Source organism: Hyla sarda, chromosome 5 (assembly GCF_029499605.1).
Source record: "Hyla sarda isolate aHylSar1 chromosome 5, aHylSar1.hap1, whole genome shotgun sequence".
Lineage (NCBI taxonomy): Eukaryota > Metazoa > Chordata > Amphibia > Anura > Hylidae > Hyla > Hyla sarda.
In genome coordinates this window covers 171,470,858-171,489,676 of record NC_079193.1, presented here as the reverse complement: position 1 = coordinate 171,489,676, position 18,819 = coordinate 171,470,858, and the positions used below count along the sequence as shown (strand labels likewise).

The 18,819-nt window shown below is 43.1% G+C and overlaps 1 protein-coding gene across 2 annotated transcripts in view; it reads left to right on the top strand.

Annotated features, from left to right (window-relative positions):
- Positions 1-18,819, top strand: part of COL15A1 (collagen type XV alpha 1 chain) — a 369,611-nt gene that overhangs the window by 252,181 nt on the left and 98,611 nt on the right. For both annotated transcript variants that reach the window (XM_056520745.1, XM_056520744.1), the window contains 2 exons: positions 303-347; positions 3,127-3,180. In XM_056520745.1, coding sequence (XP_056376720.1) covers positions 303-347; positions 3,127-3,180 — 99 coding nt within the window. The remainder of the gene's footprint in view (positions 1-302; positions 348-3,126; positions 3,181-18,819) is intronic.

Genomic DNA, 18,819 nt, shown 5'->3' with positions numbered 1-18,819 from the left:
CCTTCAGAAGGTCTCAGGCTATGAGAACGAAATTGACCCCTGAACAACAAATGGCGCACAGCCCTTCTTTTTGAATGGAGTGTCAGCACGCAATCTCTCTTCATTCATTAATTCAGACTGGAGACATTGAGGCACATTCTTGTGGGGAAGTCTGACCACTGGGACTATATGGGATTATATAATTACCCCCTATTGCTGAATCCAGATATATACTGTATGTTATTCTGGCACATATATCTGATATGCTATTTTTGTGTTGGTGAAATAATTGTTATTGTTTGTTGTCATTTTCTGTGTTGCAGGGTGAAAAGGGAGCTGCAGGCCCAGCTGGTGTACCAGGAGAAAAGGTATTTTACCATGAAATAACAGTTGTATTTTGCACAGAAGTAATGTACTGTCATAATCAAAAGGTATCCCCTACGTACATTGTAGGGGTAACTAGCAGAACATCGAAAATCTGACTGCTGGGACCCCCCCATTCAACTCCTCGCCCTTTGCTGATCCTGAGAACGAAGGTCAAATGTGTAACTGGTCGGGTTAAGTCTGTCCCTTTTGTGTTTTGTTCAGTATTTTCTGTTGGTGTGTGTTCACACCTGATTCTGTTAGTCTTAAATCTTGACCCCTTGTGCATTTATGAATCTGTTTAGTATCTGTACCCATGTTTAGATGTGTTATGGATTTTGAGTTTCCTTCAAGGTTAGATACTGTCTGACACAGTGGTGTGCCCTCTAACTTGGAGTCTATTTGGATTTGGTATTTTATGTCTCCATATTATTGGAGTTTGGTGTTGTAGTTTATCTCGTTCCTTCAAGTTTTAGATTCAATTACTGAGCTTTGCTTTTGTATCTAACATAGGAGTCAGTTTGCTTTGTATCTAGTTTGAATTAGTTCTGTGTATCTTGTTCTTGTCCCATGTTCAGACCAGTTGGTCTTTGAGTGTTTGTGCCTGTTCTTGTCATTCTAGTATTTACATATCCTTCAGTAATATAGTGTCTGTGTTCAGTCTAACCTTTTTCCTCCCCTGCATCCCTGGATAAATCTTGCCATATATAATTCCTAGTTTACCTGTCTTTTTCACATTCTCATATCTGCTGTTTATTTTGTTTTGGTTCTTAGGCTGTTGTCCGTACGCTATATTCTTGTTGTCATGTTTTCCTGATGTCTTTTTTCTTTTTTCTTTGCTGTAATTGTGGCTTATTAACTGTGTGTCCCTGACATGTGCAGTACTTTTTTATGTTGGCCATGATGCATGCCCCTGCACCTTAGTTAGTGAAGGGACTGCCTTCAAGTTGTGAGCTGTCATTTATGGCAGTTGTGTAAGTAGGCAGGGAAAGAGGGTTCTGGGATAAGCATAGGGCTCACTTTTCCCTGCCCTATGTGATGCATGGTCATGACAGCTACATTCATTTGAAGGACTTTGTTCTCCATTCTCAGAATCAGTGGGAGTTCCAGCAGTCAGATTGCATGTGTGTGTTTGTGCGGATTGAAAACAGGAAGTGTGAATGAACAAGCAGGGCTCTGTGTACTGAGGCTCTGTGATATGTCCCCAGCTCACAAAGCAGACTGACTGACAAGCCAGGAGCCTGCACAGAGCCCTGCTTGTCCTCAGTGTACAGAGCCCTGCTTGTCCTCAGTGTACAGAGCCCTGCTTGTCCTCAGTGTACAGAGCCCTGCTTGTCCTCAGTGTACAGAGCCCTGCTTGTCCTCAGTGCACAGAGCCCTGCTTGTCCTCAGTGCACAGAACCCTGCTTTTCCTCAGTGCACAGAGCCCTGCTTGTCCTCAGTGCACAGAGCCCTGCTTGTCCTCAGTGCACAGAGCCCTGCTTGTCCTCAGTCTACAGAGCCCTGCTTGTCCTCAGTCTACAGAGCCCTGCTTGTCCTCAGTCTACAGAGCCCTGCTTGTCCTCAGTCTACAGAGCCCTGCTTGTCCTCAGTGTACAGAGCCCTGCTTGTCCTCAGTGTACAGAGCCCTGCTTGTCCTCAGTGTACAGAGCCCTGCTTGTCCTCAGTGTACAGAGCCCTGCTTGTCCTCAGTGTACAGAGCCCTGCTTGTCCTCAGTGCACAGAGCCCTGCTTGTCCTCAGTGCACAGAGCCCTGCTTGTCCTCAGTGTACAGAGCCCTGCTTGTCCTCAGTGTGCACAGAGCTCTGCTTATCCTCAGTGCACAGAGCCCTGCTTGTCTTCACTGAACAGAGCCCTGCTTGTCCTCAGTGTACAGAGCCTCTGCTTGTCCTCAGTGTACAGAGCCTCTGCTTGTCCTCAGTGTACAGAGCCTCTGCTTGTCCTCAGTGTACAGAGCCCTGCTTATCTCACCAACACTTCATTTATTTTGTCTTTGCACAGAGACACACAGGCAATAGACTGGTCCACTTTCACAAAATACACACATTAACACAATCAAAGAACAACATTTCAGAAATCAACATGATGTAGAACAGAAGTTTCTAATCTTATTTGGCCTACCCCCTTTAAAAAAATAAAACAGGTGTTTCTAGAAAGCTATGTTCTTGAGTGGCACAAACAAATTGATGCAGTGACCCATTTCTTTTATACATAAAAAACACCTGTTTTTTTTTGTTTTTTTTAAAGGGGGTAGGCCAAATAAGATTAGAAACTTCTGTTCTACATGATGTTGATTTCTGAAATGTTGTTCTTTGATTGTGTTAATGTGTGTATTTTGTGAAAGTGGACCAGTCTATTGCCTGTGTGTCTCTGTGCAAAGACAAAATAAATGAAGTGTTCTACATATGTCCTACACCATAGTAAATATGTTGTTTTAAATATGTAAGAAAAGATGTGTGGGGAGATTGACCAAAACCTGTGTAGAGGGAAAGTTGACCAGTTGACCATAGCAACCAATCAGATCACTTCTTTAATTTTTAAAAAGGCCTCAGAAAAGTAAAAGAAGCATTGTGATTGGTTGCTATGGATAACTGGTCAACTTTTCCTCTGCACAGGTTTTGCCCAATCTCCCCAGTGGTAAATATGTTGTTTTATAGTAGCAGAAAACTGGATGCCATGTGCACAGTTATGTCTGTATATTCTAAATTGAAGGCAGAAATTTACAACTGCCATTAGCATATTTTTTGTACATAACATATTTATACAATTTCCTTTATTATGCAGGGGGAACAAGGTCTGCCTGGGAAAGCTGGACAAGAAGGACCTCCTGGAAATATGGTTTGTTGGCTTATTATTTTTCAAAATAACTGTAAAAAAGTAATTTATATTTATATCAAATAACACTGTTAAATGCAAATTAAAGAAGACATGTGCTTTCAAAAGAGTTTGAAAAACTTGCATGGTTTGGTTACATTAAAGGGGTAATCCGCCTCTAGGTACACCCTGCTGGGACCCCCCGCGATCTCCCTGTAGCACCCGGCATTCACTAAAAATGCTGGCTGCAGGGCAGGAGGCTGTGACGCCACCGCAAATCCCCCTTGTCACGCCACGCCCCCTCAGTGCAAGTCTATGGGAGAGGGCGTGAGTTCACAAGGGAACGTAGCCGTGATGTCACCTGGCATGGAGTTAAGTTCACTCTGACTTCTGGATGACTGGTGTGCCGAAGCAGAGATCATGGGGGGTCCCAGCAACGGGAACCCCACGATCAGAAATCTTATGCCCTATAATTTGAATAGGGGATAAGATGTCTAGGGACTACCCCTTTAACTTTTTCAAATAGTGACAAGGTGATATAAATGCTCTTACTGTGGTTACTGAGCCCCTGAAAGTCCCTTCCATGGTGCACAGCTTTTTCTCATTCTCTCCTTTTCAGGGGGATGGACCAATGCTGTTGGCCAGTAGTAAACACACATACAGGTTTTCCTTTTCCATACTTCTCTGTCCAATGACAACAAAGCTCCTATTTCCCTCTCCTACTCCATGACATAGTGCTGGTGTAGGTTCATTGAATGGGTGGCACTGTAATGGGAGTTGATTTTCATTACACTTCTATAGATTACATGGGTAGGGAGTTATTAATGTAATGGCTTTGCAAGGTGCTATGACGGCAGAAGTGAAAACAGTCACAAAATCATAGCAAGGTATATTTTTTGCACAATGCATCCCTGGTTTAAGCAGTAAACTGCTGCTGCCAATGATGATGATGAGATGACAAGCTACATAAGAAATAACTACCCAGAACTTTATGGGAGATCAGAGATAAGAGGGTAGCATTAATTTACCTTTTAGGCACAGTAGACCCTCTGGAGGGGACAGACAGGCTCAGATTGCCTTCACACAGTCAAGGTTCTAGCCTGCACACAGCACAAGCTAAGTCCTCCCCATCTTATGCCCCCCCACAAGTTAAGTACTCCCCACCTTTTGGTCTCTCTGCTGCTAAAGGCAGAATCCCCTTAATGACTGAAAGCGAGGGGACAATTGCTTTCAAAGAAGGGAGATACCTATTGGCCATGACTTTAGGGCTTTTTCATCTAGGGCAAGGAGTCATTTTTGGTAAATTAAGTTATCTGCAAACAGGTCATAAATCACATTGGATTTAAAATTGGGTGGGGGGTTGTTTAACCCCTTAAGGACCAAGCCCATTTTCACCTTAAGGACCAGAGCATTTTTTGCACATCTGACCACTGTCACATTAAGCATTAATAACTCTGGGATGCTTTCACTTATGAACTTGATTCAGAGATTTTTTTTTTTTTGTGACATATTCTACATTAACATAGTGGTAAATTTTCATCGATACTTGCATCATTTCTTGGTGAAAAATTCCAAAATGTAATGAAAAATTTGAACATTTTGCATTTTTTTTTATTTATTTTGAAGCTCTCTACTTGTAAGCAAAATAGACATACCAAATAAATTATATATTGATTCACATATACAATATGTCTACTTTATGTTTTCATCATAAAGTTGATATGTTTTTACTTTTGGAAGACATCAGAGGGCTTCAAAGTTCAGCAGTAATTTTCACATTTTTCACAAAATTTCCAAAATCTGAATTTTTCAGGGACAAGTTCAGATTTGAAGTGGATTTTAAGGGCCTTCTTATTAGAAATACCCCACAAATGACCCCATTATAAAAACTGTACCTCTCAAAGTATTCAAAATGACATTCAGAAAGTGTGTTAACCCTTTAGGTGTTTCACAGGAACAGCAGCAAAATTAAGGAGAAAATTCTAAATCTTCATTTTTTACACTCATATTCTTGTAGACCCAGGGTAAAAGGAGAGAAATCCCCACAACTTTGTAACCCGATTTCTTTCGAGTAAGGAAATATCTCATGGGATTTTGGAGAGTGAGTTTTTCTGAAATGTTTTTTGGGGGGCATATCACATTTAGGAAGCCTCTATGGTGCCAGAACAGAAAAAAAAAAAAAAAAAAAAACGGCACATTATTTTGCAAACTACACCCCTCATGGAATGTAACAAGGGGTACAGTGAGCCTTAGCACACCACAGGTGTTTGATAAATGTTCATTAAAGTGGTATGTGAAAAGGAAAAATTTTATTTTTTACACTAAAATGCTGGGGTTACCCCACATTTTTAATTTTCACTAGTGGTAATAGGAGAAAATGTCACCATAAATTTGTAAATACCTCATATTTGATATAAACTGCTCTGCGGGTGCACACCAGGTCTCAGAAGAGCAGGAGCACAATTAAGCTTTTGGAGAATTTTGGCAGGGGCCTTGAGCATTTACAGAGCTACCATGGAGCCAGAACAGTGGGACCCCCCCTCAAGTGGCATCATTTTGGAAACTACACCCCTCAACGAACGTAACAAGGGGTACAGTGAGTGTTTACATCTCACAGGTGTTTGAAACATTAGGCCGTAAAATTACAAAATATTTTTTTTTCTACAAAAATGCCGGTGTTACCCCAATTTTTTCATTTGCACAAGGGTTAATAGGAGGAGAAAATGCTCCCCAAATTTTATAACCCCATTGCTTCTGAGTATAGAAATACCTCATATGTGGATGTAACATGCTGTGCGTGCGCACTACAGGGCTCAAGAGTCATAGAGGTCTGTTTGCATTTGAGGCCTATGGCATATCAGTAGCTGACGGTTACATACATTCAGCGGAAAATAAAAGAAAGGAACACCCATATGTGACCCCATTCCACACAGTACACCCCCTGGGGAAGGTGTATAGGGGGGAACTGGACATTTGGAACAGATCGGTGTTCCCTAAATTTATTTTCCAGGAATGGATGAAGTGTACTATGAGGAGTGTATGGCTTGAGGACTTGATCAGAGAGATCCCCCATATACTGATTGTAGTCCAGTATACAATCGGGCTTGAGGAGCGTTGTTGTGGTACCTCGCACAGGGACAGGTGAGCTGCCGTTACCATGAATTGTGGACAACATAAGGACATCCCTCTTATCCTTATAACTGACCAGCAACAGGTTTTTATGGCAATGGGCACAGGACTCACCCTAGGGCATAGGTGTCTGAACAAAATTTAGAGGGAGTCCTCTCTGGTTCTTCTGCATGGTCCCAAAAGCGGACGTGGTTCTGGCGGCGAGGGATGTGAACAGAGGGATGCTGGTATAAAAGTTGCACACGTCGAAACCCTTATCCAGCAATGGGTGCACAAGGTCCCAAACGAGTTTACCGCTAACACCGAGTGGACATTCTGGGGGTTTAATACGGGAATCCTGTCCCTCATATACTCTAAATTTGCAAGTGTATCCTGAGGCACTCTCGCAAATTTTTTTTTGGGGGGAGGGGGCATGCCGAATTTTAAGCATAATGCAGGCATTTCAGTATTGCCTCGAACCGCCTCCATGCCATGGCCATGCTGGGGAGTGGGTTCTGGCAGAGGACTTCCCCACTCCAGTACTGCCTGACACTGGGTTTTTTGACTAGGCCCATATGCAGCACGAAGCATTATAATAAAAAAAAAACTGCGGGCAAAAAGAAAAAAATGTGGCCAAATGCAGTGCCCTGAAGCCTTGGTTCACATGGCAAAATGTGCGGCGGACCCTTGAGGACCTATTAGGGGGACGGGGATTGTTTTAAAACTTTTTTATACTCCTACCTGTCCCTCCACACAAAACTCACCCTGCACTAATAGTGGCAGGAGGTCGCTTCTTCAGCCCTGAGGGTCACAAATCTCGTCCTTCTCTCAGCTCTGCCCGCTGACTGAACTCGGTTGGCTAACAGAGCATAGAGAAGGGGACATTAACTCCTCCTCTGCCGGCAGCCAATCTGGGTAGGTGATGTGATCGCCACCTCCCCCCAGCAACAGGAGGTGATTGGCGGAGTATAGTACACGTAACCCGTATGACCGGAATCACCACAGATGGCCGGTGTGAATTCACCGGCGATGTGTGTCTATCGCCTATATGGGGGGTCTCGGGACCCCCCCAGCACGGGATGCCTTCTGAATTCTTTCAGCAGGTATCCCAGTCCGGTCCCTGCCTGGCGAGCGGCGGGGACCGGAATTCCCACAGGCATACAGGTACACCCATGGTCCGGAAGAACCAGGACTTCAGGGCGTACCCATATGCCCGTGGACCTTAAGGGGTTAAAGGAACAATGACCATTTACTTCTAAAACACTTTTCTTATTTTATCATCTACAGGGTTTTTTTTTGTAGGGTGAATCGTAGTATTTCTTAACAGCTTAAGGACGCAGATCATTTTCACCTTAAGGGCGCAGCCCTTGTTTGCAAATCTGACCACTGTCACTTTATATATTAATAACTCTGGGATGCTTTTACCTTTCATTCTGATTCCAAGACAATTTTTTCATGACATATTCTACTTTAACATAGTGGTAAATTTTCGTCATTACTTTCATCCTTTCTTGGTTGAAAAATCCCAAAATGTCTTGAAAATGTCGAAAATTTTGAATTTTTCTAACTTTTAAACTCTCTGCTTGTAAGGAAAATGGATATTCCAAATAAATTATATATTGATTCACCCATACAATATGTCTACTTTATGTTGACTTCATAACGTTGACATGTTTTTATTTTTTAAAGACATTAGAGGGCTTCAAAGTATAGCAGCAATTTTCTAAATTTTCATAACATTTCATAATCTGAATTTTTCAGGGACTAGTGCAGTTTGAAGTGGATTTGAGGTGCCTTTCTGTGAGAAATACCCCATAAATGACCCCATTATAGAAACTACTCCCCTCAAACTATTCAAAATGACATTCAGAAAGTGTGTTAACCCTTCAGGTGTTTCACATGAATAGAAGCAAAGTGGAGGAGAAAAATCTAAATCTGCATTTTGTACACTAACATGTTCTTGTAGCCCCATTTTTTTTTTCATTTTTAAAAGTGGTATAAGGAGAAAAAGCCCCCCAAAATGTGTAGCTCAATTTCTCTCGAGTATGGAAATACCTCATGTGTTGACAAAGTGCTGTGCGGACTCGCAACAGGGTTCAAGAGGGAAAGAGCAACTGTGGGATTTCTGAACTAATTTTGCTGTCATGGTTTTTGGGGGCCATGTTGCATTTAAGAAGCCCCCATGGTGCCAAAACAGCAAAAAAAAAAAAAGTCACACTATTTTGGAAGCTACACCCCTCAATAACGTAACAAGGGGTATAGTGAGCCTTAACACCTCGCAGGTGTTTGACAACTTTGCGTTGAAGTAGGACGTGAAAATGAAAAATTTGAATTTTTAACACAAAAATTATGGTGTTACCCCAAGTTTTTCAATTTCATAAGGGCTAATAGGAGAAAATGGACCTAAAAATTTGAAGCCCAATATCTCCCGATTAAGAAAACACCCCATATGTGGACGTTAATTGCTCTGCTGGCGCACTACAGATCTCAGAACAGAAGGAGTGCCATTGGACTTTTGGAGAGAGAATTTTGTTGAAATTGAAGTCGGGGGCCATGTGCATTTACAAACCTCCCATGTTGCCAGAACAGCAGAAACCCTCCACATGTGACACCATTTTGGAAACTACACCCCTCAAGGAACGCAACAAGGGTTACAGTGAGCACTTACACCTCACAGGTTTTTTAAACAGTGGGCCGTAAAAGTGAAAATTTAGATTTTTAACACTAAAATTATGGTGTTACTCCAAATTTTTCATTTTCACATGGAGAAATAGGAGAAAATGGACCCCAAAATTTGAATCCCAATTTCTCCCGTTAAAGAAAACGCCCCATATGTGGACATTAAGTGCTCTGCTGGCGCACTACAGGTCTCAGACCTGAAGGAGCACCATTGGACTTTTGGATAGAGATAGAGGCCAGAACAGCAGACCCCCCCCCCCACATGTGATACCATTTTGTAAACTACACCCCTCCAGGAATGTGACAAGGGTTACAGTGAGCACTTAAACCTCACAGGTTTTTTGAACAGTGGACTGTAAAAGTGAAAAATTTGATTTTTCACACTATATTGATAATGTTACCCCAAATGTTTCATTTTCACATGGGGTAATAGGGCAAAAGGCCCCCAAAATTTGTAGAGCAATTTTGCTTGAGAAAGAAAATACCCCATTTGTGGATGTAAAGTGCTTTGCGGTTGAACTGCAATGCTCAGAATAGAAGGAGCGCCATTGGACTTTTGGAGTGAAAAGTTTGTTGGAATTGAAGTCGGAGGCCATGTGCGTTTACAAACCACCCATTGTGCAAGAACAGCAGTAACACTACACACGTGACCCCATATTAGAAACTACACCCCTCAAGGAACGTAACAAGGGTTATAGTGAGTACTTACACCTCACATGTTTTTTGAACAGTGGGCAATAAAAATTAAAGAATAGATTTTTAACACTAAATTGCTGGTATTAACCATCATTTTTTTGTTTCACAAGTAGTTAAAGAAAAAAGCTACAAAAAATTTGTAGCCCAATTTCTCCAGAATAAGGAAATACCCCATATAAGGCGGTAAAGCACTAAACAGGTGCAAAACAGGGCTTGGGAGTGAGACAGGAGGGCTTTTTCCCCTGACTATAGAAATACATCCACACATGGGGTAACATGCCGGGCGGGCGCACAACAAGGCTCAGAAGTCATAGAGGTCAGTTTGCATTTGTGGCCTATGGCATATTTTTATTGTATGACTGTTACATACATTTAGAGGAAAATACAAAAATTAAACACCCACATGTGACACCATTACAGAAAGTACCCACCCGAGGAATGGGTATAGGGCTAAAGAGGACATTTTGAACGCACGGGTGTTTCCTAAATTTATTTTCCAGGAATGGATGAAGGGTAGCTTTTGAAAATTGCAATTTTCACCCTATGCTCTGCTTCATCTTTCTGGGAACAACTAACATGTGACTCCGAATTGTCGCCTGGAAATACGACAGAGCTCAGCGAGAACTCTTCGCATTTCAGGCCGGTGTTTGTTACGGACCTAACAGTTACATACATTCAGAGGAAAATACAAGAGGGGAACACCCACATGTGAGCCTATTACAAACTGTACACCCCCTAGGGAAGGTGTATAGGGGTGAAGTGGGGATTTGGAAGAGATGGGTGTTCCCTAAATCTATTTTCCAGGAATGGATGAAGTGATACGTTCAAAAAGCCTTCTCTTTGTTTTGCCTATGTAAAACAACTCACGGGCAAAGCAAACAGCAAACAACAAAATCAGTTTTACAAGTGATTAATTCAATCACTGAAACAGATTTAGAACCCAATTTAAAATATTTCGTAACCAGGTTATAGGAACAACAAGAACAATTATTACATTTATAATTACCTATTGGTGTGTTGGTCTTCAACCAATTTTTAGTAGAATCATCTTTCTTTCTTTCTAGTTTTTTAATCTGACTTCCTAAAGTTCAATTTCTTCTAAAGGTAATAACTGGTTTGTGTAGGGCTATATCCCTAACATCTGGGTCTTACTCCAACATGTACCAGAATTTCCATATTAAATTTTTCACAATCGAATTCATAAAGGTATTCTGAAATGAAAAAGTGAACCTTCTGGCATCTTTCTTTTTCTTTTTTGGGGGGATTTCAGTAATTGGGCTCTATTTATGTTTTCACTCCTACTGAAGGCTTCATTGATTATAGTTTCCGGGTAGCCCCGTTCTATAAATCTATGTTTCTAATCATGAGCCTGCTTCAGGAACCGGTCATGATCATTATTGATTGGTTTCAACCTGATAAACTGGCTGTAGGGAATACTGGTTTAAATGTGTTGTGGATGGGAGCTGTCAAAATGAAGAAGGACATTCTTAGATATATTTTTTCTAAACCCTGTTGTAATTAGTTGATTGTGTGAGACAATTATTTCTACATCCAGAAATTCTGTCCCCTCCAAACTGATTTGTAAAGGTCATGTTAGATTTGTTTTGCGAATTGAGGTAAAAAAATGAAATCTTCAAATTCTGTCTTAGACCGCCCTCCACCAAACTACAACAATATCATCTATAAATCTTTTAAAAAATGTAATAGATGAAGCATAAATGTTAGTGGTAGAAAAAAATGTCTCATGTTCTAGTACAGGCAAAAACAGGTTTGCATAGGTGCCAGAGATGGGCGTGCCCATAGCTCTGCCCTGTTTTTGTCTGCACCAGTTGCAATCAAATCTAAACGCATTGTTTTCCAAAATAAATCTAAGGCTGTCACTCACAAAATCAATAAAATCCTGAGATTTATCTGCACTCAATAGACATTTTTGGATTGCCTCTATACACGCAGCATGATGCGGGTATAGAGGCAATCCAAAAATGTCTATTAAGTGCAGATAAATCTCAGGATTTTATTGATTTTGTGAGTGACAGCCTTAGACGTCCCCACTCTAATATTGCCTGACCCTGGGTTTTTTGCCTAGGCAGCACGAGGCCCCAAAATGTCCTCATTTCAGCTGCATTGGATGAGAACTAGCCATTGGGCCTAGCCAAAAGTGAGCCTGGGTTTGTGGCAACAAACTGTTGGGCGTACAGATTCGTCTGCTCAACCATCAGATTGACAAAGTTGTCACCGAAATAATAACTAAAAAAGTAAATTTCAGTTGACCCGACAATGTCAGTCTTGATTCCTGAGTTGCCAACAAACTCAGGAACGGGCTTGTGGTCCGCTGGCTAAGTCCAAACAAGTTCTCTGGTATGGGGCAATAGTGAACTTGACAGGGGGGGCTTGACTAGTATGTGTGCCAGGGGGACTCTAGCATGGGGCACAGGGTCAGGAGGAGAGTAGGTTTGCGGTCCCGCATGGCAGCGTCTCCGCCACCTTGGTGGCTCATCATCAGAACTCAGATGATGAGGAGGACGAGGAAATAAGGAAGGTGGGGACTTCCTTGTCCTTCGTGGCGCTTTCAGTGCGGGAGGCAAGAACGGCATATGTCTCCTCTGCTGAAAACGCCCTGCAGGCCATTTCCTTACTCTAATGGGGATGGGTGTATGTGTGTGGGGAAAACTTGTGCTGTGGTGTGGTGCGAGACTACCTCCCTAACCCGTCTTAACCTAACTAAATCCACCCTAACAGGAAAAATATAAACCAAAAAGGGAAAAAAATTTAAAATGGGCTTCTAGTACAAAAAAAGCCCTGCGCCCCAAAAAAAGTATTTATCTAATCAGTGGTGTGCGCACTGATTAGTGCTTGGTGGCGGCAGAGAGCCCAGAAGTTGGTGGGGGGGGGGGGGGGTCCGGCAACTCAGCCCAGAACAGTGACTGGTGGCACATAGAGACCCCACACAAAATATCCCAAAAATACCCGAGAAAATGCACCCGCCTGAACCAAAAAAAAAAACAGGCTGATCAGGGATAAATCACTGACAGTGGTGGGGTGGGTTGCACACAGAGGTACAGTCTGTCCACACAGCACAGGCCTGCTGCTGGTGGCACAGACCGCCTATAGGTGCAAAAAAAAAAAGCCACTATAACACAAAAAAGCGCCTGCGTGACAAAAAAAAAAAAACACTGATCAGTACTACGGGACTGATCAGTGGCGGGTGGGCTTTAGCTAACGGTGGCGGACCGCTCTTTTATAGCTAACAGGGCCCAGCCCAGGGTTTGGCAAAAAAATAAAAAAAAAGGTCTGTGGCAAAAAAAAATGCTGGTGGCAGACCGCAGCGACCCAGTAGGGCCGGGGTCACGCAGCTAAAGGTGCTACGGACCCACAGACACCTACAGTATGGTACTTTATTTTTCACTCCCAACCTGTCCCCCAACAGATCGCCGGTTTGTATTTACAGGAGATCTGCAGCGATCACCGATTTGAGGAGGGTCTCAGGCTCCCCTCTGGCGATGAGCCGGGATGCCTGCTGAATGATTTTATCAGGCATCCTGGTCCAGTCCCCGCCCAGCGAGCGGCGGGAACCGGAATTTCCACAGACGTACCTGAATTGACCGGCGTCTCAGGAACTGTCCAGTGTAGAAGCAAATCCCCATAGCAAACCTTTTCTACTCTGTGCAGTTCCTGAGACAAGCAGAAATATCAGCATAGAACACTGTTGCCAGACAGAAAAGAACAACTCAACTTCAGCAGCTGATAATTATTGGAAGGATTAAGATTTTTTAATAGAAGTAATTTATAAATCTGTTTAGCTTTCTGGAGCAAGTTGATCTAAAAAAAAAAAAAAAAAGTTTTTTTCTGGAATACCCCTTTAATTGCCAGGGACTTAGTTTGAGCAGTTTATGTGCCAAAATGCTTTGACACATATTTCAGCATGTATTTTGGGCCATAACATACCCAAAAAAAAGTCTCAGGTACAAAATGTTATTTTCTAGGGCCATCCCTATTATAAAATTAGGAAGAAAAATAAAAACTAAAAGAAAAAAAATCACAAAGACTCAAAAGGCCCAAATACAAAACAAAAAGACTGTATCAAATTTTTTTTGCCTCATAAGCTGATGTTTTTTCTGCCTAAAAATAAGGGCCACAAAACTTAGTGGGACTAAAATATACATCTTTGACTTATAAAATCAGAGAACAGCGGGGTCTAAAAAGCACTTCTAAGTCTACAGTACACATCTATACAAATAGATTAAAAGAATTTTAACAAAACAACATTCTTAACATTCTCTTATGAATTATGCTGTTGTGTGAAACATAATTTCTATGACTAGTTCAAGGGCAGGGCAATATTCCCAAGTCATGATCAGAAAGACACATCTTGAATTTTTTAGTACACACAGCTTTGAAAGCTCTAAAGTTATTACTTGTTCAGTTCTTGTTTTTTTTTCTATGGAATGGATGGATTTTAAAGACATTTTTGCATCGGTATTTTATGGTATAATGGGAAAGTGATAAAAAATGTCAGTTTTTTTTACGTGGGCGGAGGATGGGCTAGAATCTATCGTTTGGGTATTTAGCTTTGTTTATCCTTTTCTTAACTTTGTTTTATTTTAGTTTTTTTTTCTGCTCTTATATTTTTTTTATATATTTTACATAGTATATCCCTTCATAAGACCATGATAAGCCTTTGTTGGGGGTGGGGGCATATTAATATACCGTATTTATCGGCATATAACACGCACTTTTTAGGCTAAAATTTTTAGCCTAAAGTCTATCTGCGTGTTATACTCCAATAAGCCACTGCAGTTCAATGATTTAAAGTGGGCGCTTTAAATCAATGAACTGCAGCGGCTTTGCAGGTGCAGAGACAGCCAGCGCCGCGGGCTTCTCTGCCCCTGCCTGCCCTGGGGTCTAGAGCCCTGCTGTCGGCCCTTCTCTCCCCCTGGCTATCGGTGCCGCTGCTCGTTCTCTCCCCCTGGCTATCGGTGCCGCTGCTCGTTCTCTCCCCCTGGCTATCGGTGCCGCTGCCCCATTTCCGGCGCCGATAGCCAGGGGGAGAGAAGCGGTGCCGGCAATGGGGCATCGGCGCTGACAGACAGGGGGAGAGAAGGGGCAGCGGCACCCATTGCCGGCGCCGCTGCCCCGTTGCCTCCCCCATCCCCGGTTGTATAATTACCTGTTGCCGGGGTCGGGTCCGCGCTGCTTCAGGCCTCCGGTGTGCGGCCCCTGTGTTGTTGCTATGCGCTGCGAGACGCAATGACGTCACTCATCATTGCGCCGTGCAGTGCATAGCAACGAGGCAGTGGACGCACACCGGAGGCCTGAAGCAGCGTGGACCCGACCCCGGCAACAGGTAATTATACAACCGGGGATGGAGGGGCAGCGGCACCGGCAATGGGTGCCGCTGCCCCTTCTCTCCCCCTGGCTATTGGCGCCACTGCTCCATTGCCGGCGCCGCTTCTCTCCCCCTGGCTATCGGCACCGGCAATGGGGCGCCGGCACCGATAGTCAGGGGGAGAGAACGGGCAGCGGCGCAGATAGCCACCGGAAGAGAAGCGGCGGCAGCAGGGCTCTAGACCCCAGGAAAGGCAGGGGGAGAGAAGCGGGCAGCGACGGCCTCTCTCCCCCTCCCTTTCCTGGGGGCTTCTGCGGGGTCAGAGACAGTGTATCAGGGTATACGCATGCACACACACGCACCCTCATTTTACCAAGGATATTTGGGTAAAAAACTTTTTTTACCCAAATATCCTTGGTAAAATGAGGGTGCGTGTTATAGGCCGGTGCGTGGTATACCCCGATAAATAAGGTAATGATGCGTTTTTAGGATCTTAAAAGATCTGAACCATGAGCCCTAAGGCAAATCCTTCTAATCAAACTGCTACCCCACAGGCGCCCACCTAGTCTGTCAGCGTTGCAGTAGTAAGTCAAGCAGGGTGAAGTACAGAGCGTTCCTCCCTGCTCCCCAGATCTGTTTGGCGGAGAGGCGCCAGGGCCCTTGGGTACCCCTGTAAGTTTACCCCTAAAACTTAGCAAGTGCAGCACTAGGCAAAATATTCTGAGCATTGATTCTTTTATCCAGGGTACGTGTCCCGAATCTTTATGCCTTGCGATGCCCCTGTCTTGCTGCTTCCTGAACAGTATATGTAATGCTTATAGAGTACCATGTATACAACGACTGGCTAAGCTGGGATGGTAATAAACTATCTTTGCCTTCTTCCTGGAAAGTCCAGAAATTGCTGGCAACCGACTTGCTTCACCTGTAGCTGTATAATTTCTGTGCAGCTGCCGACAGCATGGACAGGAACATTGACTTGATGGTAGACAGGACTGTACCTGGGTAGAAGTCATGTGGCCTAGGTGTAGGTATGTTTAGCAATTAACAATGGCACACGCTAGGAAATATGCACTTTGCTGTTTTACATTTAGAAGATGTTGCTCTAGCAAAAGACAGACCTAGTCTGGTTCTACAGGTTTGGGCCCACCCCTTCTCCGGGGAGAGGGAGGTTGGACTAGGGACTTCTCCTGCAACCATTGGTTGGGAGGAGCAAGTTACCAAAGCATCATTCCTCTAGGTACAGTAAATGCAGTACTGTTAACCCTTTACACGCTTGAATACCTCAGTATGTGCAATTGAAGTAGTGTAATGCACATTTGCATTAACTCTCCAGTACCTTATACATATTTATGTATTATGCAAAAACTTGACTCTCAGCCACATGACAACTTCTTGAAACAGTTGTACTTGGACAGTACATTATTACCTGCTACTAAGGTTACCTACCACTATACCTGCAACTTTTATATATAAGAACAATAACCTAAATTGGAGGTACCCCCCCCCCCAAACGCAGCAATGAGACCTGCATATACAAAGAAGAAAGTTGAGTCATCACTCCAATTGACTTTGCAATTACTGTTTTTTATTTTTCATTACCTGTAGAAAACATCACCTTGCAAAAGATTTTTTGAGAAAGTAGCAATGTTTCATGCCTATGCTCTGTGTTAGACTGTAATGTTACCATGAAAAGAAAAAAATCGTAAGGAAAGGGAAAGATATGAGACTGAATGCCATGCACAGAAAGCTGATCGAAAGCAGGGCAATACTAAAACACTGTGCACTCTGTATAGTAATTGTGACTCAAAACATTGTAAAATCACTTATTTGAGTGCCAACTTGACTTTTGTTATTTGCATATGCCTGCTTTTGAGGAGTGCCACAAGGATCTGGCACCCATCGCCTCCAATCAGTGAAAACTACAGCAACAAGACCGGTCACAATAGGGGAAGCAAATGTTTTAAAGCCTGCTTAAAGATTCTACAAGACAGACATATTAGAGACAAATTAAAGCACTACGCAAGTTATTTATATATTTATTCTAATTTCTTATCTGCCCCTACACCAAATTGCTTTGATACCTGATTTGCATAGCGGTTGCCCAAGAGTGGAAGTAATCTTTTGAGGTAATACAGTAGAGACTAATTTCTAGACTTGTGCACTAGAAAAATTTTCGTTTAATTTCGTTTCGTTTTTTCGTTTTGGAAAAAAAATTCGGTTCGGCAATATTTTCGGTTTAGATTTTTCGGATACATTCGGTATTCGGGTATTCGTGTTGTTTTTTTTTTCGGATACATTCGGTATTCGGGTACATTCGGTAAATCTTTTTAGTCTTTTTTTGGACTTTAGCGATCCTAATAAATAATGGAGATACCTTTTTTATTAAAATTTCGCAGGGTATCATAAAAAAATCATAATAAAAAAGATACAGTGGTGATGGAAAAAATTGTATCTAACGAAATGTATCTTTTTTATTATGAAATGTTTATTCATTTTTAAACAGGGATCAATTTATGTGAGCGGGTAAAGCACAAAAAATGGAGCCGACAATAATAAAAATGTATTATGTGCGTGTTTTTCACTTTTTTTTAAAACATTTTTTAGGTAGTACTACTACTCCCAGCATGGAACACACTCTTCCATGATGGGAGTAGTAGTTACCTGTACTAATTGACAGATTGCAGGGGTCCCTTGCGATCCTCTTGTATAAGGTATAGATGCAGCGGCTGCTCTTCTATGGTCCCCTGCACTCACGTATATGTACACATATTTATATTTCCCGCAGAGCTGTGATTGGCCAGATGGTTCCAGCCAATCACAGCTCTCTGTGAGAAATAGGAATATGTGTATATATACGGCCGTGCAGGGGACCATAGAAGAGCGGCCGCCGCATTCATACATTATACTGGAGGATCGCAGCGGCTGTCAGGAGTGATACCCGCAGTGATCTTTCCTTTACTACAAGTGCTACCACTCCCAACATGGAGTACACTCTGCTCCATGCTGGGAACTGTAGTACCTGCATTAATAGACAGATCGCAGGGGGTGTCAGAAGTTACACTCGCTGCCATATGTCTATTAATGCAGGTACTACAGCTCCCAGCATGGAGCAGAGTGTGCTCCATGTTGGGAGTATTAGTACCTGCAGTAAGGGACAGATCCCAGGGATGTCACTCCTCCTGACACCCGCTGCGATGGTCCTGATGTGAATGTCGGGATCAGCTGTTCTCAAGGCTACAGAGCCGGGAGAACAGCTGACGCTGAGCCGTAGGTATACATCGTATATCTACTGCCCAGCAAGAACTTACAGTGAGCCTGCAATGTGTATACAGTATACACATTGCTGGCTCACTTAACCCCTTGCTGAGCTGTGCGCTATGCGCAAGCCCAGCAAGGGAAGAGTTAACTTACACTGCTGGACAGTGTAGGTTAACCCTTTGGGCGGTATATACTTTATACAGCTATCTATAGATAGCTGTATACAGTGTATACAGAAGACGAAGTCCAGCTTACTTCCCTCGAGTCCCGGGCTGGGTTCGTGTAGCTCCGCCCCCTAGTGATGACGTCATTAGGGGGGCGGAGCTACAGAAGGGAACAAGACTAGTTAATCTGAAGCTCTGTTCACATTGTACGTTTTGTATAATGTGAACAGACCCTTCTGGCAGTGTCTACCCAGACAGGGAGACTCCAGCTGTTGCTAAACTACAACTCCCAGCATGCCCAGACAGCCAAAGGCTGTCTGGGCATGCTGGGAGTTGTAGTTTTGCACCAATTGGTGGCTCCCTGTTTGGGTAGACATTGCATCATGGGTGCTCTCCCCAGCGGACAGCGCCAAAAATGTCATAACCAATTTT